This window comes from Salmo salar, chromosome ssa09, assembly GCF_905237065.1.
Source record: "Salmo salar chromosome ssa09, Ssal_v3.1, whole genome shotgun sequence".
Taxonomy (NCBI): Eukaryota; Metazoa; Chordata; class Actinopteri; order Salmoniformes; family Salmonidae; genus Salmo; species Salmo salar.
The window spans coordinates 70,275,584-70,296,661 of NC_059450.1; the positions used below are offsets into that span (position 1 = coordinate 70,275,584).

At 45.5% G+C, this 21,078-nt stretch overlaps 1 protein-coding gene across 1 annotated transcript in view; it reads left to right on the plus strand.

Moving 5' to 3' along the window:
* Positions 1 to 3,376: 3,376 nt before the first annotated feature.
* The window catches only part of LOC106611739 (phosphatidylinositol 3,4,5-trisphosphate 5-phosphatase 2B), a 36,028-nt gene continuing 18,326 nt past the window's right edge, over positions 3,377 to 21,078 (plus strand). The window contains 5 exon segments of the mRNA XM_045723913.1: positions 3,377 to 5,013; positions 8,496 to 8,559; positions 17,756 to 18,036; positions 18,190 to 18,330; positions 18,454 to 18,541. Coding sequence (XP_045579869.1) covers positions 4,877 to 5,013; positions 8,496 to 8,559; positions 17,756 to 18,036; positions 18,190 to 18,330; positions 18,454 to 18,541 — 711 coding nt within the window. The 5' untranslated portion in view covers positions 3,377 to 4,876.

Sequence of the window (21,078 nt, forward strand, 5' to 3'; positions counted from 1 at the left end):
AGCACTTTGTGACATCAGCTGATGTGAAAAGGGCTTTATAAATACATTTGATTGATTGCTTGATTGATTGAAATGCTTACTTACGGGCCCTTTTCCAACAATGTAGAGTTAAAGAAAAATATGTAAAAAATCTATCCAAAAAATAGAAATAGTGACATGAGGAATAAATACACAGTGAATAACGAATAACAATAACAAGTAAAAATAACATGGCTGTATACAGGGAGTACCAGTACCGAGTTGATGTGCAGTGGTACGAGGTAATTGAGGTAGCTAAATACAAATAGCAGGGGTAACTAGGCAACAGGATCGATGCAGTAGCAGCAGCGTATGTGGTGAGTGTGAAAGTGTTTGTGTGTGTGTGGTGTCAGTATGTTATGTGTGTGTGGGCATGTAACGTGGGGGATTTTACACAGAAATGTCTAGTACACCAAATGTAACCACCACAGGTTTTAGGATAAGGCAGGATCAATAGAGACTTGAACTGCGTACCGGTATAGAAACTCAACACAGGATTATCAAAAATATAATTTTATTATAAAGATATCAGGTGAAAACGTACAAACGGGGCTGTACTGGGTGGGCTTGGAATCATACCAAAAAGCCAAGTTACAGTGTGTCTCAGTCTTCAGTACAAAATGGCTACTGCAATAATTGAGTAGTTGCATGCAATGTCAGAGGAAGTATCTTAGTCAGCACAGCAAACAGGTGGAAAACACAGCAAACCAGATCCTAGTGTAAAACAGCAAAGCTCACAGTATTCAATAAGGATTAAATATCAAAAGGTCTTCACAGACTAAAGCGCACATGCAATAAACAGGCAAGACCTTAAATGTAGCAATAGACACAATAGATTAAAAACACAAGAATGACATTGCTGACTTGTCTCCAAGTCCACACAGCCAAACCCAAGTGTACTCCGAATACTTACAGCTAGCACATTAACACAAACACACCGAGACTGTATAAAAGATGTCATCTGTGAGTTTACAAGCGACTCTAGGTCTGGTGTGGAACTTGGGAGACAGCAGCAGTCTGTCGCTGTCTTTCCCTATTCCCGCTCCAGGAAATGCACCACCGTTTTGTAGGAACAGGTGGAGGTGCATTCTGCAGAGACACTTCTACAATTCAGAGGACAACAGCAAATGCTAAAATAGAGGCACCTCCACCCTGTTACAGGCATATGTAGTGAGTGTGTATGTGTGTTGTAGGAAGTACGTGTGAGTGCATGGGTAGAGTCCCGTGTTTGTGCAGAGTCATTGCAAGAGAGCTAGTGCAAAAAAGGTGAAATACAGGCAGTCCGGGTAGCCATTTGATTAGCTATTTAGCAGTCTTGTTTAGCAGTCTTATCACTTGGGGGTAGAAGCTGTTCAGGGTTCTGTTGGTTCCAGACTTGGTGCACTGGTACCGCTTGCCGTGCGGTAGCAGAGAGAACAGTCTATGGCTTGGGTGGCTGGAGTCTTTTTTTGGGCCTTCCTCTGACACCGCCTAGTATAGAGGTCCTAGATGGCAGGGAGCTCGGCCCCAGTGATGTACTGGGCTGTACTCACCACCATCTTGCCTTGCAGTTGCGGTACCAAACGGTGATGCAGCCAGTCAAGATGCTCTTAATGGTACAGCTGAAGATCTTTTTGAGGATCTTTTGAGGGAGGTGTTCAGTCCCAGGGTCTTATGCTTGGTGATGAGCTTGGAGGGGATTATGGTGTTGAATGGTGAGCTGTAGTCAATAAACAACATTCTTACATAGGTATTCCTTTTGTCCAGGTGGGTGAGGGCAGTGTGGAGTGCAAGAGATACTCATCTGTGGATCTGTTGGGGTGGTATGCACATTAGAGTGGGTCCAGGGTGTCTGGGATGATGGTGTTGATGTGAGCCATGACCAGCCTTTCAAAGCATTTCATGGTTATATATGTGAGTGCTACTGGGCGATACTCATTTAGGCAGGTTACCTTGGCATTCTTGGGCACAGGTACAGTGGTGATCTGCTTAAAACAAGTTGGTATTACAGACTGGGTCTGTAATACCAACTAGTGCTGTCATGCAAGGTTCAGTGTTGTTTGCCTTGAAGCGAGCATAGAAGGTATTTAGTTTGTCTGGTATGCTCACATCTCTGGGTAGCTAGCAGCTGGATTCCCCTCTGTAATTTGTGAGTTTGCAAGCCCTGATACATCTGTCGAGCTGATATGGTAGACAGGCTTCCTCCATCAGTGCAGAACTTAGAGCCATTATAGAATGTGAAAGTAGATAACTAAGTTACCAGAAAGGGCAGGTTGGTTGTCATAGATTCCTGTGTAATCCAGTGTTTCCCTAAACATATTAGCCCAGGTAATTGAACGGACAGCGACAGGTGATGGATGAGCCCAGGGTAACAATAAGACAGGGTCAGACAGGACCAGACAGGACCAGACAGGACTGGATAGGACCGGACTGGACTGGACAGGACCAGACAGGACTGGACCAGACAGGGTCAGACCATGCTGTGTGTTTGCGGGAATTAACCTTTATTTTCACAGTCATTGAAATGACTACCTACTGTACAAAATGCTAATTGTGTGCTGAATGAACCCAACTCCCAATGTGAGTGAAATTGTTAGGACGAATGAGCTCGAAACAAAACCTGGATTGTCCCAACTTGAAAATGTATGAAAAAGTGTTTTACTATACAGTCTGCAGGGGCCATGGGGATGACAGGGGTGTTAAACCACTACCCTCATCTGGCCCTACTGCATCTGTTGAGGAACACAACAGAGCTGGAAGAACAAAACACCCAGGGAACACCTGGGGCTCAGCAGTCACTGACCTATAAGGGGCAGCAGGTAGCCTAGTGGTTAGAGCATTGGGCCAGTAACCGAAAGGTTGCTGGATCGAACACCGAGCTGACAAGTTAAACATCTAACCCACTGTTCCTAAGCCGTCATTGTAAATAATAATTTTTTCTTAACTGACTTGCCAGTTAAATAAAGGTTATAAAAAATATATATTTAAAAAAATTAGACGCAGCCACATGGAGGCACAACAATGACTGGTTTATGGCCTTTAGAAAGTGGTGAGATGGCATTAAGCCTGTAATAAACAGAGGAGTTGAGAGGGCGGGCAATTTCTGCTGAGTAGTAAGAGGCAGCACAGCTGGAGCCGAAAAACTGACCACAAACAATACCCTGGGAGAAGAGGAGGGGCATTGTTGTGGAGGACAAAAATAAGATTCAGAAAGTAAGGGATGATCAAATTCATATGGAGTCTGCTTTTCTGCTGAGAAAGGAGGGAGAGAAGGCAGGGAAGTTAGGGAGAGTGACATGGAGAAGGGGCAGGGGAAAGAGAGAGGGGGAGGAGAAAGAGAGAGGGGAAGGAGAAAGAGACAGGGGAAGAGAAAGAGAGAGAGGGTAAGAGAAAGAGAGAGGGGAAGAGAAGGAGACGGGTGGAGGGATAAAGAGAGAGTGGTAAAGCTAGCCAGCACAGTGGAAAAAAGTCTGGAAAAGAGGACAAGAACGCACAAGTGAGACAGACAGTGGCTGTGCCAAGCAACCCACCTGAGTGTGCACGGCGTGGCTGTGTTTGGTCTTTGAAAATTCAGGAAAAAGATGGAGGAGAATGAGGGGGGAGGAGGAGGAGGGAGGGGTGGGCCCAGAGAAAGGAGTCTGCTGGCGTTTGTTAATGAAGTATAGTCACTCGCAGGAATTATTTTGGCTGCTGCGTCAGATTTTTCTCTCTCTCTTCCTTCTTACTCACATCTGGAGCGGGGAGTCACTTCCTCTGTCTGTGCTGCCCGCGTTGTGCTTTAACAGGGCTAGTCCTCTCGTCCTCTACTGCCCCTTCCCCTCCTCCTCTGACGATACTCCAAAGAGATACGGAACACACTACCCCAGGGGGATGGGACCTCCCCAAAACACTCTCAGCACAGGACCGACCAGGGACCCTAGACATCCCCCACCAACACCCCCCACCCACCCTCTGGAATCTACGTCTGAAAACAGAGAGGGAGAGAGAGAGACTGAAATCTAGAGAGAACTGCAACCATCAGATGAACTCTCTGTAGGGTGTTCCCCCTTTCCCTTATATGGCAAAACAACTGGGAAATTATTTGAATTTGTCTGGTTTCTCTTGCACGGCTGCCTGGGTGCTGACTTCTATCCACCACAGCAGGCTGTGCAGCAGGGTTTGTTTGTGTGGCTGACGGACTGCTTTTGGTTCTTCTTTTCTGTGTTGTTTGCATGCAGGGCTTTTGAGGGGACAGCAGGCAGGAGCATTGCTGGTGTTTGTGGTGAGGCTACAGGCACTGCTGTCAGTGCCCCCAGGGGTGGTTGGCTTTACGCACCATTGCTCTCTCTCTCTCTCTCTCTCTCTCTCTCTCTCTCTCTCTCTCTCTCTCTCTCTCTCCTCCACAATGGGCTCTGTCTGCCTGAGACGAACATCCGGCTGGCAGCAGCCTGCACACTGAGACGGTGTCTTTCTGAGGGGGAACTAACAGCAAGGTGGGCCAAAGTTCATCAAGAGGAAGCAACTGTAGTTCTGGAATCTGGACACACACAGAAATCTGTGGGAGGGTTATTCACTCTGACTCTACAACGGCAACAATCCTCAACAGGACGCGTGACCCAGTAAGACCCCGGAGGGGGTGCCTGTAGTAAATGAGGAGGGCTGCTGTTGTTGTTCCTGAGTTGACCTTACTAATTAGGACCAGGATGCTGGAGAAGCTGTGAACACTCAAGAGGACAGCACAACGTGAGCTCCTGATTGGAGGGTCCCATGGTGCCATGACACAGGTGTCTGAGACAGACTGTGTGTGTCGCCTCTGACCTTCTACCTTACTGTGGGTTACCCTGTTGGAAAGACAGACACTCCACTGACTGACAGGTGGACAACAACACCGTCGGATGTCATGGCAATGGCGGCGTGGTACCACCGTGACATCAGCCGTGTGCATGCAGAGGACCTGCTGGCCCGGGCTGGGAGGGACGGCAGCTTCCTTGTCAGGGACAGTGAGTCTGTGCCTGGAGCCTACGCCCTCTGTCTGCTGTGAGTACACACACACACACACACACACACACACACACACACACACACACACACACACACACACACACACACACACACACACACACACACACACACACACACACACCTTTTCCATCTCTGAGTGTGTATGGTCATTATGAACCAAGTGGTGCTCGCAGTCAGACACCCACACCTGCTCACGGGACACTGGTAACTTTCCCCTACAAGTCAGTGGAAGGGGAACTAACCTCATATTCACAAGTTTTATAGACTGTCTCAATGACTGTCTCAATGTCTGTATTGTATTCAGCAGCCTGTCTCTCTGTCATCTCCATCAGTCTCACTCGGAGCTGGGCCGGTGGGCAGGGAGAAGGCTTTGGCTCAGCCCAAGAACAGTCAGGCTGCCCTGTCCTGATACAGCCCAACCCAGCCTGGCCAGTGTGTGTGTGTGTAACCCTGGTTAGGACTCCCTGCCCCCCTCTCCTCTCGTCTCCTCGCTCCTTCATTCAGTCTTCCTTGGGGCCCCTGGAAGAGGGAGGGAGCTGCTGTGACCACATGGCTCTCTGTGCAAAGCAGCCCTGAGCCAGACACATTCCTGAAAGCTGAGCCCCACTGCTGCTCGCTCACTCCATCTTTCTTTCTCACTCCCTCTCTTTCCCTCGCTCGTTCACTCCCTCTCTCTCAATTCAATTAAATTCAAGGGCTTTATTGGCATGGGAAACAGATGTTAGCATTGCCAAAGCAAGTGAACTAGATAATAAACAAAGTGAAATAAACAATAAAAATGTACAGTAAAAGTTACACTCACAGAAGTTCCAAAAGAATAAAGACATTCAAAATGTCATATTATGTCTATATACAGTGTTGTAACAATGTGCAAATAGTTAAAGTACAAAAGGGAAGATAAATAAACATAAATATGGGTTGTATTTACAATGGTGTTCGTTCTTCACTGGTTGCTCTTTTCTTGTGCCAACAGGTCACAAATCTTGCTGCTGTGATGGCACACTGGTATTTCACCCAGTAGATATGGGTCTGCCAGGTCTGCATACGGCGGCCTTTCTCAATAGCAAGGTTATGCTCATTGAGTCTGTACATAGTCAACGTTTGGGTCAGTCACAATGGTCAGGTATCTGCCACTGTGTACTCTCTGTTTAAGACCAAATAGCATTCTAGTTTGCTCAGTTTTTTTGTTGAGTCTTTCAAATCTTTTTGTTTCCCATGATTTGGTTGGGTCTAATAGGCGGTCATTGTAAATAAGAATTTGTTCTTAACGGATTTGCCTTGTTAAATATAGGTTAAATAAAACAATTATTGTGTTGCTGTCCTGGGGCTCTGTGGGGTGTGTTTGTGTTTGTGAACAGAGCCCTAGGACCAGCTTGCTTAGGGGACACTTCTCCAGGTTCATCTCTCTGTAGGTTATGGCTTTGTTATGGAAGATTTGGGAATCACTTCCTTTTAGGTGATTGTAGAATTTAATGTCTCTTTTCTGGATTTTGATAATTAGTGGGTATCGGCCTAATTCCGCTCTGCAAGCATTATTTGTTATTTTACGTTGTACACAGAGGATATTTTTGCAGAATTCTGCATGCGTCTGCAAGAGTCTCAATTTGGTGTTTGTCCTATTTTCTGAATTCTTGGTTGGTGAGCGGACCCCAGACTTCACAACCATAAAGGGCAATGGGTTCTATAACTGAAAAATATTTGAAGCCAGATCCTAATTGGTATGTCGAATTTGATGCCCCCCCCTTCTCCCACCCTCTCTCCCACACTCTCCCACCCTCTCTCCCACACTCTCCCACCCTCTCTCCCACACTCTCCCACCCTCTCTCCCACACTCTCCCACCCTCTCTCCCACACTCTCCCACACTCTCCCACCCTCTCTCCCACACTCTCTCCCACCCTCTCTCCCACACTCTCCCACCCTCTCTCCCACACTCTCCCACCCTCTCTCCCACACTCTCCCACACTCTCCCACCCTCTCTCCCACACTCTCCCACCCTCTCTCCCACACTCTCCCACTCTCTCTCCCACACTCTCCCACACTCTCCCACCCTCTCTCCCACACTCTCTCCCACACTCTCCCACCCTCTCTCCCACACTCTCCCACCCTCTCTCCCACACTCTCTCCCACACTCTCCAAACCCTCTCTCCCACACTCTCCCACCCTCTCTCCCACACTCTCCCACACTCTCCACATTAATACAGGCCTACTGTACACTAATGATGTTTGATGTTCCTTTTGATGGCATAAAAGGCCCTTCTAGCCTTGTCTCTCAGATCGTTCATAGCTTTGTGGCAGTTACGTGTGGCATTGATGTTTAGGCTGAGGTATATATTGTTTTTTGTGTTCTCTAGGGCAACGGTGTCTAGATGTAATTCAGACACCGTCTAAATCTAATCTAATCTCCACATAAATACAGGTCTACTGTTTCTTTGCATATTCTCTAACTTCATTACTGGGAAATATGCATTCCTTTTAGATGAATTGTACGTGTGCTTTTCTACCAGGCATCACAAGGTCAAGCTTTCAACAGGGGGCTTTCAACAAGGGTCTTTCAACAAGGGGATTTCAACAAGGGACTTTCAACAAGGGGCTTTCAACGAAGAGCTTTCAGCAAGGGGGTTTCAACAAGTGTCTTTCATCAAGGGGCTTTCAACAAGGGGCTTTCAACAAGGGGATTTCAACAAGGGGCTTTCAACAAAGGGCTTTCAACAGAAGGCTTTCAACAGAGGGCTTTCAACAAGGGGCTTTCAACAAAGGGCTTTCAACAGAAGGCTTTCAACAAGGGGCTTTCAACAGAAGGCTTTCAACAAGGGGCTTTCAACAGAAGGCTTCCAACAGAAGGCTTTCAACAAGGAGCTTTCAACAAGGGGCTTTCAACAAGGGGCTTTCAACAGAAGGCTTCCAACAGAAGGCTTTCAACAAGGAGCTTTCAACAAGGGGCTTTCAACAAGGGGCTTTCAACAGAGGGCTTTCAACAGGGGGTTATTAACAGAGGGGGAGTTACAGGCATTTACTGTACTGTGTCTCAAGGTCGTGCGAGGTAGTAGAGCAAAAGTTAGCTATCTATTGGGTACTTCACAAAGACTAGTGGTATGATTTTACTACCAAGTGATTATTGTGGAACATGAAGCCCACATGTGTTTCAGGCGAGTGACACCCCTCAGGACGGTTTGTGTAGCTGTAGCTTGTGTAAACAGTGGTGTGTAAAAACAGTAGGTGTGTGGGTAGTCATGTAGTCTCATGCTACTGCAGTGGACTGTGAAGTTGCTAAAATAACCACCTAAATGAGTCACACCATCAACAAATTGGCGTCTTGTTTATAAAGTTGCAGTATTTTTAACAAGGGCAGCACATCTGCTCTTCCTTATTTTGTTGTTACTTTAAAGCGCGTTTTGCCTTTGAATGTTTATTTCTGTCCCACGGCAGTGGTATAGTGCTGTAGTGGTTCTTCTTGGAGTTCATTGTACCTTTATAAGTGTTATTTTCCCCTTTTCAGGTTCCAACGGCACGTTCACACTTATCGTATTCTTCCTGATGAATATGGCCTATTAGCTGTTCAGGTGAGTGACCATCATTAAAGTTTATGTTGGAGTTTCCATACCCCACTCACATTGAAAGTCGGGGCAATCCTTGTCCGACAGGGAAACTTTGTTTTTATAGTTACAAAAAATATATATATTTGAGCTTAAAAAATATTTTTGGAGAATTTTATAAGGGAAAAGATCTGTTTTAGGAATTTTCTAAATACTTTCTATATTATTCATTTCCATGTCAGCTCTACAGTATGCCTGGAAATGCCTTTGTCTGGAGCAAAGGATCCCAATTTTAAACCCTTCAAAAAAGTGTTTAGAATTCTATAAACTGTCAATAATAGATATTAACTGAACAATTATCTTATGTAGTTTCTTGCAATAACCCTCTGGGACTTTAAAGAACATTTCTCTCAAGTCTCAGATTCCTAAACGATGTGTCCGGAGATTTGGTCAATATGTCTAAAATCCTAAATGAATCAGGAATAAGCAGGGGCAGCTACACCATAAGGACCCCTCATTGTAGTGCCGCAAGACTGCTCATGGTCTGTAAAGTTCTCTCCTTTTAAACAAACAATATTGAAATCATCATTGTCACAACCATAAACTGTCAACTCCATCTGCCAGATAGACCAAGACATAATATGAATTTTGGTTCAAATATGTTAGATTTAATAAGGTTTTAGAATCATAAAGCAACTGAGGAAATATGAAATTGCTACTGTGTATATGACTTGAATGAGTTGTCAACTCCGTCAGATTTATTTATGTTGAATGATCTGATAGAATGGTAATGCTTTTATTGGGGATTTTCAAATGAATAATTTTCCATGTTTTAGAAATGTTTGTATTGAACTTTCATTTTTAGGGGTGAAAATGTTTTGAGTATCATTGTCAACTCCGTCAGTGGCTTGTTAAATCCATAACTGATGGCTAACCCCATCAAAATAATGTTTTGGGGTCAATATTCATAAAATAATCGCTGTTCTGCAACAAATGCTCACACATTTGAAGTATTTGCTGTGTGATAATGTTTGCTTTATGAATGTTGTTTAATTTTTTTATTTGTGTTTGTATTCATTTAAAAAAAAATGTTTCCCTTTTTCTCCCCAATTTCGTGGTATCCAATTGGTAGTTACAGTCTTGTCTCATCGTTGCAACTCCCGCACAGACTCGGGAGAAGCGAAGGTTGAGAGCCGTGCGTCCTCCGAAACACAACCCAACCAAGCCGCACTGCTTCTTGACACAATGCCCACTTAACCCGGAAGCCAGCCGCACCAATGTGTCGGAGGAAACACCGTACACCTTGCAACCATATCGGCGTGCACTGCGCCCGGCCCGCCACAGGAGTCGCTAGTGCGCAATCGGACAAGGATATCCCTGCCGACCAAACCCTCCCCTAACTTGGATGATGCTGGGCCAATTGTCCGCCGCCCCATTGGTCTCCTGGTCGCGGCCGGCTGCGATAGAGCCTGGACTCAAACCCAGAATCTCTAGTTACACAGCTAGCACTGCGACGCAGTGCCTTAGACCACTGCGCCACTCGGGAGGCATGATTGTTGTTTTATGTAAAAAAATAAATAAATAAAATGCCAAAATGCTAACGAAATTAGCCTTTTATGGTGTCTGACAAAGTTGACATGAATCCAGTTAGTTGCAAATTTATGAGAAAATAAATAGCGGATACTTTGGTCTATCGAAATATTTATTTCAAACTGTGTTAATATTAACACAATTAAAATTAATACAAATATTTGTGGGAAAAAGTTGAGATTGTCCTGTCTTTAAAGAATCCCTGAACTAATAGGGCCGTGCACAGACCTGTCAGGGGGCAGGTGCTCAAAATGAATAAGGGCACCCACCGGCACCGCCCTGATGAATTTCATCATTCATATCTCAAAATTCATAACATACTAACTGCTTCTGTTGTGATTTTGTTATTTAAATTTTGAGCATCGGCCTATTTATTTCTACAACAGCACACACTCGTCGCAAATTGTAAGCAAGCAAGTTACAGTGCCTCCTAAAGACATGATTGACATTGATAAAAGAGGGTGGGCTATCTGCTGATCGTTGATCAAAATCAAATCAAATTTGATTGGTCACATACACATGTTTAGCAGGTGTTATTGCGGATGTAGCGAAATGCTTGTTGATGTAAATCAGATTTTAAAAAAATCTTGATTATGATTGATCTTCAATCCTCTTAGGTAATAACTTCACAATATAATATTCATAAACTTCTAACTCATGATTTATGGCTGGCTGTGGATATTTTAGTATATGGTGGTTAGCTAGAGTATAGAGGTGTTTCCCAAAACTGGTCCTCGAGTAACCCCAACAGTGGACATTTTTTATTGTAACCCTGGACAAACACACCTGATTCAACCTGTCAACTAATCGTCAAGCCCTCAATGAGTTGAATGAGGTGTGTTTGTCCAGGGCTGTAATGAAAAAGGTGTACTGTTGTGGGTACTCGAGGACCAGGGTTGGGAAACACTCTAGATCAGGGTGTCCCAAACTTGGTCCTACATTGTAGAATCATAGTGAAGACATCAAAACTATGAAATAACACTTATGGAATCATGTAGTAAGCAAAAAAGTGTTAAACAAATCAAAGTATATTTTATATTTGAGATTCGTCAAAGTAGCCACCCTTTGCCTTGACAGCTTTGCACACTCTTGGCCTTCTCTCAACCAGCTGCACGCAGTAGTCACCTGGAATGGATTTCAATTAACAGGTGTGCCTTGTTAAATGTTAATTTGTAGAATTTCTTTCCTTAATGCGTTTGAGCCAATCAGTTGTGTTGTGACAAGGTAGGGGTGGTGTACAGAAGATAGCCATATTTGGTAAAAGACCAAGTACATATTATGGCAAGAACAGCTCAAATAAGCAAAGAGAAACAACAGTCCATCATTACTTTAAGACATGAAGGTCAGTCAAACTGGAAAAGTGCAGTCCCAAAAACCATCTAGCGCTATGATGAAACTGGCTCTCATGAGGACCGCCACAGGAAAGGAAGACCCAGAGTTACCTCTGCTGCAGAGGATAAGTTCATTAGAGTTACCAGCGTCAGAAATTGCAGCCCAAATAAATGCTTCACAGAGTTCAAGTAACAGACACATCTCAACATCAGCTGTTCATAGTTTTGATGTCTTCACTATTATTCTACAATGTAGAAAATAGTCAAATTAAAGAAAAACCCTTGAATTAGTAGGAGTGTCCAAACTATTGACTGGGACTGTATATATACATGATTTAATTATGTACAGTACCATAAGGGCACAAACAACTATCATCAAGCTAGCAAGAAGCAAGACAAGGACAAAACTCACTTGGCGAGTGGGAGGGCAAAGGCGCAAGTTCTCGGGCACAGGTAGACCCTTATCTGTACACGTGCCTGGTAAACAAGCTAATATACTGTAGCCTACATGTACAAGCGCAACAGTATCCTCCTGTAGCAACCACTATCGAGAAAGAATGTGTAGTACAATACTGTAGTTGTTATCGTTACTCTACGACAACAGAGTTGTGTTGTCTGTTTTAATGGAAACAGGAAGCATCTTGTGTTCACATACTGGGCTCGTTCTGCTACAGTCCTTGTTGTTTGAACGGCATCTCTTTCTGCCATGTTGCCACATGCTCCGAGCATGACCTCAGCTGCACAGAGGAGAAATTGTGTGTGTGTGTGTGTCAGCGATTCCTGCGCTACCCATGCACTGGGTCATTGACCAGTGCTCCAAAGGGGGTTGGGTCTGTTTGTGCTTTAAGTGTGTGTGTGTATGTGTCATGGACAGGGATGTGTGTGTTGAGGGTTAGCTGGGCAGAGGATAGGGGTGGCTGGGATTGGTTTGTGTGTGGCGGTTACATGTGTGTGTATTAGACACAGTAACTATTGGGGACGACTCAATTCAAGAGCCGCAGTGTCTGGTCCTAATTATTATCAGGACCAAAACACACAAAAACTAAAACGTTATAGGCAGCCTGTACATTCCTACACCGTGACTAGGTGCGCAAGTCCAAAGACAACAGCTCAAATACTTTATTTTCAGATCAGGGCTTTCGTCCACATACTGTATCGCAGCTTCATTTGTTTTCCCCTGAAGTCACTAAAGTCTCCAATAAGCATATTGTCTTGTTGGCTTTGAAACCATTACCACGTAGGGATTACTGAGGTTGCTTCCTTGTTTTTCTGAGAGGGTTATTTTAAAGAGAAGGATATTTTGAGCAAAAAGAGAGGCCATTTTTGTCTCCTTGTGTAATTCAGTCCTTATTTACTTTATAATCACTTTTCAAGAGCTCCTCGAAAAAAATGCATCAATAATTTGAAGTCCCTGGCAGCTGGGGCAGGTAATGCCTGCCCCCTACCAAAAAAATCAAACCACACAAGGAAAACAAACATTTCTAAAATGAAGACGTACATGAAAATGTTTTTTTGGTTTTGCAGTGTTGCAGTGAGCGCCCCGTGGGCTCTGTGTCTGAGTTTGTCCGTGACATCTAATAGGTCTGTGCCCGCAGCATTGTGGGTATTATGAGTGCATTTAGTGTAAACACTCTTTGTGTCTTTGACTGGTACCTTAATGTGTTTGTCTATGGCTGGTGAACGTGTGTTTCCCCCTCCGTGTTTACTGTACATGTCTGAGGCGTCTGTCTGTTGGAGTGTTGTTTATATCGGGCAGCAGGTGTGTACGGTAGACTGGCTCAGGACACAGAGGTCGGCTAGTAAACTGCTGGAACACTGTGACTCATGGCAGCCAACCTTGGCAGTGACCAGGACGTGGGTGGTTGGTTGTGACATCATCTCCTGGCCTGTGGGGATAGTAGGGGTTTCTGCAGCCCGCTGGACGGTGTGTTTGATGTGGTTCTTGTACTGGCCATTCAAACAGAGGTGAGGGGCTGTGGCTTCTGTTTGGCACCTCCAGGATCTAGGAGAGTAGCACATCTATTCCAAATGTGTCATGTTCGTCGTATGGAGTGGACCAAAACACAGCGGGAATGTGTATGCTCATCTTCTTTATTACGAAGAAACCAAAACAAACACTTAATCAAAAACAACGACGAAAAAACAGTCCTGTAAGGCACACAGCTACACACGGAACAACTACCCACAAAAACCCATGGAAAAACACCCCTACTAAATAGGATCATCAATTAGAGGCAACGAGGAACAGCTGCCTCCAATTGAAGGTCAACCCAATAAACTAAACATAGAAATAGAAAAACTAGAACGAACATAGAAATATACTAACATAGAACATTAACCAAAAAACCCAGAAACACATAAAACAAACTACCCCTGCCACGTCCTGACCAAACTACAATAACAAATAACCCCTTTTACTGGTCAGGACGTGACAGTACCCCCCGCCAAAGGTGCAGACCCCGGATGCACCTCAAACAAAAAACACAAAAATAAACCCCAAAACAAAATAATCCCAAACTAAAGGGAGGGAAGAGAGGGTGGCCACCGTCACCGACGGTTCTTGAGCTACACCCCCCCTCCCCAATCCTCCTACTATGGAGGTGGCTCAGGCACCGGCCTTAGTCCTCAACCTAACCTGTCCACCCCAGCTGAAGGCTCAGGGCTAAGGCGCGTCACTGGAGACCTCGGGCTGAGGTGCATCGCTGGAGACCTTGGACTGGAGGGCGACTCTGGGAACTCCGGACTGGAGGGCGTGTCTGGCTGCGCCGGTTCCGTACTGGAGGGCGACTCTGGCTGCGCCGGTTCCGGACTGGAGGGCGACTCTGGCTGCGCCGGTTCCGGACTGGAGGGCGACTCTGGCTACGCCGGTTCCGGACTGGAGGGCGACTCTGGCTGCGCCGGTTCCGGACTGGAGGGAGACTCTGGCTGCGCCGGTTCCGGACTGGAGGGCGACTCTGGCTGCGCCGGTTCCGGACTGTGGGCCGTCTCTGTCGGTTCCGGACTGTGGGCCATCTCTGTCGGTTCCGGACTGTGGGCCGTCTCTGTCGGTTCCGGACTGTGGGCCGTCTCTGTCGGTTCCGGACTGTGGGCCGTCTCTGTCGGTTCCGGACTGTAGGACGTCGCCGGAAGCACTGGACAGGGCACTGTTGCGGGAAGCTCTAGACGGGGCACTGTTGCCGGAAGCATTAGACGGGGCACTGTCGCCGGAAGCTCTAGACGGGGCACTGTCGCCGGAAGCTCTAGACGGGGCACTGTCGCCGGAAGCTCTAGACGGGGACTGCGCACTAAAGGCCTGGTGCATGGGGCTGGCTTTGGAGACACCAGACTAGGGACGCGCACCACAGGGCTAGTGCGAGGAGCAGGAGCAGGACGAACTGGACTGGGCTGACGCACTGGAGGCCTAGTGCGTGGGGCTGGTACTGGAGGTACCAGACTGGAGACACGCACCTCAAGGCTAGTGCGTGGAGCAGGAACAGGACGTACTGGACTGGGCTGACGCACTGGAGGCCTGGTGCGTGGTGCTGGCTTTGGAGGCACCAGACTAGGGACACGCACCTTAAGGCTAGTACGAGGAGCAGGAACTGGATACACCGGGCCATGAACAAGCACTGGAGGTCTGGAGTGCACAGCCTGCACCACCCGTCCTAGCTGGGTAGTCACAGTAGCCCTGCACGGGCGGAGTGCTGGCACAGGGCGAACTGGGCTGTGCAGAGGCCTGATGGCTGCCGTGCGTAGAGCAGGCGCAGGGTAGGGGCCTAGGAGACGCACTGGTGGCCAGATGTGCTGCGCAGGCACACTCCTAGCTGGCTGGATGCCAACTCTAGCACAGCACTTGCAAGGGGCTGCGATCGCTCGCACCGGACTGTGTGTGCACATGGGCGAGATCGTGCACACTTCCGCATAGACCGGCGCTCTCATGATACGCTGCTCCCCATAATAAGCACGGGGAGTTGGCTTAGGGCTCACCCTTGGCCCAGCCAAACTACCCGTGTAGTTTGGGGGGGGGGTGCCTCTCGTGCTTCCGTCGTTGGGCTCGCTCTTCATACTGTCGCCGTTCCTCCCTTGCTGTCTCCACCTGTTTCCATGGCAGGGTCTTGTCCCCTGCCATTACCTCCTCCCATGTCCATGACGTCCTCCACTCCCTTCTTTCCCTGGCCCAGGATCCTTGCTCCTCCTGGGCCCCCTGCTTGGTCCGTTGGTGGTGGGTAGTTCCGTCAGGTGCGTCATAAAAAGTGGACCAAGGCGCAACGGGTGCAGTGCTCATCTTCTTCTTTTATTTTAATAAACGTGAACACTTGACAAAAAAATAACAAACAAAAAACAGTCCTGTAAGGCACACAGCTGCACACGGAATAACTACCCACAAAAACCCATGGAAAAACACCCCTACTAAATAGGACCTTCAATTAGAGGCAACGAGGAACAGCTGCCTCCAATTGAAGGTCAACCCAATAAACTAAACATAGAAATAGAAAAACTAGAACGAACATAGAAATATACTAACATAGAACATTAACCAAAAAACCCTGAAACACATAAAACAAACACCCCCTGCCACGTCCTGACCAAACTACAATAACAAATAACCACTTTTACTGGTCAGGACGTGACAAAATGCCCCTTCTGAGTATATCCAGGTCATTTGGCTGCCAGACACGAGGAGCTCTGGAGACATGCAGTCACATTCAAAACATCCACAGCCATTTTTCTTTTGTGGATAATGTTAGAACAACATATGCTGACTCTGAACAGATGCACTGCATATTTGAGACAGTCTTCCAAGCTTTAGGAGCTTTTACGAACAGTTTAAGAACAAGATGATCACCTGTGTTGTGTAGGTTCTATATATATATATATATATATATATTTATAAACTGGGTGGTTTGAGCCCTGAATGCTGATTGGCTGACAGTCGTGGTATATCAGACCGTATACCACAGGTATGACAAAACACTTATTTTTAGTGTTATAATTACATTGGTAAACAGTTTATAGTAGCAATAAGGCACCTCGGGTGTTTGTGATAGGTGACCAACGTACCACGGCTAAGGGCTGTGTCCAGGCACTCTGTGTTGCGTTGAGCTTAAGAGCAGCCCTTAGTGGTGGTATATTGGGCATATACCACATCCCCTCGGGCCTTAATGCTTAAATATATAAATGTCCTTGTTTTTTAAAGAAAACCACATTTTTTGTCCATTAAATAACATCAAATTGATCAGAAATACAGTGTAGACATTGTTAATGTTGTAAATGACAATTGTAGCTGGAAACGGCTGTTTTTAATGGAATATCTACATAGGCGTGCAGAGGCCCATTATCAGCAACTATCACCCCTGTATTCCAATGCCACATTGTGTTAGCTAATCCAAGTTTATCATTTTAAAAGGCTAATTGATCATTAGAAAACACTTTAGCAATTATGTTAGCACAGCTGAAAACTGTTGTTCTAACTAAAGAAGCAATAAAACTGGCCTTCTTTAGAGTAGTTGAGTATCTGGAGCATCAGCATTTGTGTGTTCGATTACAGGCTCAAAATGATCAGAAACAAAGAACTTTCTAATGAAACTCATCAGTCTATTCTTGTTCTGAGAAATGAAGGCTATTCCATGCGAGAAATTGCCATGAAACTGAAGATCTCGTACAACGCTGTGTACTACTCCCTTCACAGAACAGTGCAAACTGGCCCTAGCCAGAATAGAAAGAGGAGTGGGAGGCCCCGGTGCACAACTGAGCAAGAAGACAAGTACATTAGAGTGTCTAGTTTGAGAAACAGATGCCGCACAAGTCCTCAACTGGCAGCTTCTAGGCATAGTTGCAAAGAAAAAGCCATATCTCAGACTGGCCAATATAAAGAAAATATTAAGATGGGAAAAAGAACACAGACACTGGACAGAGGAACGCTGCCTAGAAGGCCAGCATCCCGGAGTCACCTCTTCACTGTTGACATTGAGACTGGTGTTTTGTGGGTACTATTTAATGAAGCTGCCAGTTGAGGATTTGTAAGGCATCTGTTTGTGTCAAGAACTGCAATGCTGCTGGGGCTTTCACGCACAACAGTTTCCAGTGTGTATCAAGAATGATACACCCCCCAAAGGACATCCAGCCAACTTGACACAACTGTGGGAAGCATTGGAGTCAACATGGGCCAGCATCCCTGTTGAACGCTTTCGACACCTTGTAGAGTCCATGCCCCGATGAATTGAGGCTGTTCTGAGGGCAAAAGGGGGTGAAACTCAATATTAGGAAGGTGTTCCTAATGTTTTGTACACTCAGTGTATGTCTGTGTGTATGTTTCCCCACAGACTTCTCAGGGGGTGCAGGTGAACTGTTTCCGTACACTGGGGGACCTGGTGTTGGGGTACCAGCACCCCCATAAGGGTCTGGTCACCCCTCTGCTGTACCCTGTGGGGAGGGACATGGAGCCTGGGGATGAGAGCTCAGGTGATGATGAGAAGCCAGGGCTGGTGTGGAGTCCCAGCCCATTCCCAGTCTCGGTCAGTATAGCTCCCCCCGCTGGACTCCCAGTGACCCCGTCCCCACACCTCCTCTTCCTCCACAGGCTACAGGAGCTCAACACATCCAGGTACCGAAGTCTCCATCACACACCATAAGTATATAGATGTACAAAATGTGTAATATTGGTCTGGGGATTTAGAGATGAAAGTACTTTAGCACTTTCCTGTGGCATCTCTTTTCAACTTGCTTGAGTGGTGTTTGTGGTCCCTTGGTTTCACAGCATGGCAGGTGAGGTGGTTGGGCTGCTCAGTGAGTATCTGCGCAGTGAGCTGCCTCTGGATGTGGAGGGTCTACGTAGAGGAGCAACAGGCCTACGCCATCTACACCACACCCTGGGCACCGCATGCCAGGGGCTCAACAGGTGGGTTTCACCATGTTATTACTGCTATTACAGTTTAAATGATCTGCGTCATTTGGTGTTTGTGATGTGATGGCTTTGTTGGTTATCATGAGGAGATAATGAAACTGATTCTCTGATCCACAGTGAGATTGACCTGATTATGTCCAGTTTGGAGACGCTGGCCAAAGTGTTTGACCATCCCATCTGCCCTTTAACCTCCGCCAAGCCACAGGTACATCCCTTCTGTGATATATCCTGTTTGACCTGTCCTGTCTGTCCTAACTTGTCTGTCCTTATATGTCTGTCCTGCCCTGTCTGTCATGCCCTGTCTGTCCTGCCCTGTCTATCTTTCCCTGTCTGTCATGTCTGTCCTACCCTGTCTGTCCTTATATGTCTGTCCTGCCCTGTCTGTCCTGCCCTGTCTATCTTTCTCTGTCTGTCATGTCTGTCCTACCCTGTCTGTCCTGTCTGTCCTGTCCTGTCTGTCCTGCCCGTCAGTCATACCTTGTCTGTAACCCTCTGTCTACTCTACTATGGTCCACAGGGGACCTGCAAACTAAGAAGACAAAAAATAATGGAAATCTGCTTTGTTACGCCCTCTAGTGCACCAATTGAAAATAAACATTCTCTATGTTCCCTTCATGGGGTAGTTTTCACAGTACACTGAGTGTAAAAAACATTAAGGACACCTGCTCTTTCCGTAACATAGACTGACCAAGTGAATCCAGGTGAAAGCTGTGATCTTTTATTGACGTCACTTGTTAAATCCACTTCAATCAGTGTAGATGAAGGGCAGGAGACAGATTAAAGAAGGATGTTTAAGCCTTGAGACCATTGAGACATGGATTGTGTATGTTTTAATTTTTTTTGACATTTTACCTTTATTTATACAGGTTTATTCTCATTGAGATAAATATCTATTTTCCAAGAGAGACCTGGTCCAATAGCAGCAAGGGGAACAACATTTCAGACAAACCAAATTACATACACTCACACAGCATTAAACAAAACTCTAAACACACATACAGTACAACAAAAACATATTACATTTAAAACTACAAACATCTTGACTAAAAACAGCTGGCCTAAAAACAATTACACTCTTCTATAATATATACATCGATCAAGTGTTTGAACTCTATTTCTACCATGACCTGTTCTAATTTTTGGTACTGTTAGAAACAAATCAGAATGGGACCGTAATTGATACTTATTTTACTGACCTAACTAAAAAAGAACAGAGATAAAATGGCATTTTACCCAATATGGCCTTATAAATCAGTGTATACCAGTGTTTAAGCCTACGCAAGGTCAATGATGACCAGCCAACAGCGCTGTAGAGATCACAATGATGTGTTAGACGTTTCTGATTTGTAATGAACCTGAGGGCTGCATGATACACTGAATCAAGTGCTCTCAGGGTAGTGGCTGAGGCCTGCGTATATATAACATCACTAAAATCTAAAACCAACAGTAATGTACATCGTACCAGCTCCTTCCTGGCCTCAAAAGAAAAACAAGCCTTATGCCGGTAACAAAATCCTATTTTCAGCTTGAGCTTCCTTATCAAGTTCTCTACATGCACAGTGAAGCTCAGCTTATCATCAACACACACACCCAAATATTTGTACACTTTAACTTGCTCTATATTATGTCCAGCCAATGTAGCAATGATATGATTTGTAACATGCCTGGCATTCCATGCATTTTGTTTTACCCAAATTTAGAATCAGCTTTAAATCATACAGATTCTGTTGTATGATGTTAAATGCTCTTTGGGCATTTTCAAAAAGATAAAGATAAACTACTACCACTTGAATAAAGAACAGTATCATCTGCATAAAAACGAACATCCGCTGTTTCAATAAGATCCCCAATGTTGTTGATATACAAAATGAACAACAGTGGGCCCAAAATAGAACCTTGCGGAACACCTGAGCACACCTCTATGGACTCAGATTTGCAACCATCCGCCATTACACATTGTGTACGATTTGATAGGTAATTTATAAACCAATCTAGAGCATGACCAGTAATTCCACAACATTTTAACCTTTGCACTAACACAGCATGGTCCACGGTGTCAAAAGCCTTCGACAAATCAATAAAAACAGACACACAATGTAACTTCTTATCAAGAGCACAGTGGATGTCATTTAAAACCTTCAATGTTGCTGAAATAGTGCTGTGGCCAGACCTAAAACCTGATTGCATTCCATTTAAGATATTGTTTTCTTGGAAGTAGGTCTTTAGCTGCCTACTAACTAAGGACTCCAGTACCTTTGATAGTACAGACAATTTTGAAATGGGTCTATAGTTGTCAAGTAGCGAGGGATCTCCACCTTTCAGGAGAGGCAGTACAAAAGCAGATTTCCATAACTTGGGGTTTTCCTTAACATCAAGCGTAAGGTTAAAAATACATGTTAAAAAGTGGCTAGGGGGGAGCAATGATGTCAGCGGCTAGGTGTAGGAGGAGGGGGTCTAGTTCATCAGGGCCAGGGGATTGTTTTTAAATCAATTTCTTTCAGGGCTTTATACACTTCTGAAACAGAGGAGGATGAAAAGGAAAACCTGGTGAAGGAGTGCACAGGGGTGTCAGGTAAATTTATAGGGGGCTCAATTATACCTTTGACCTTTTCAAATAAACTGCCCTCATCTAAAAAACGCTGGTTCAAGGCTTTCAGAATGGAGGTTCTCTCAGTTACAATCTAAGTGTCGACCAACAATTGTTTAGGAAGCTGTGTATCTTTTCTGCACTCCAAACCTTTC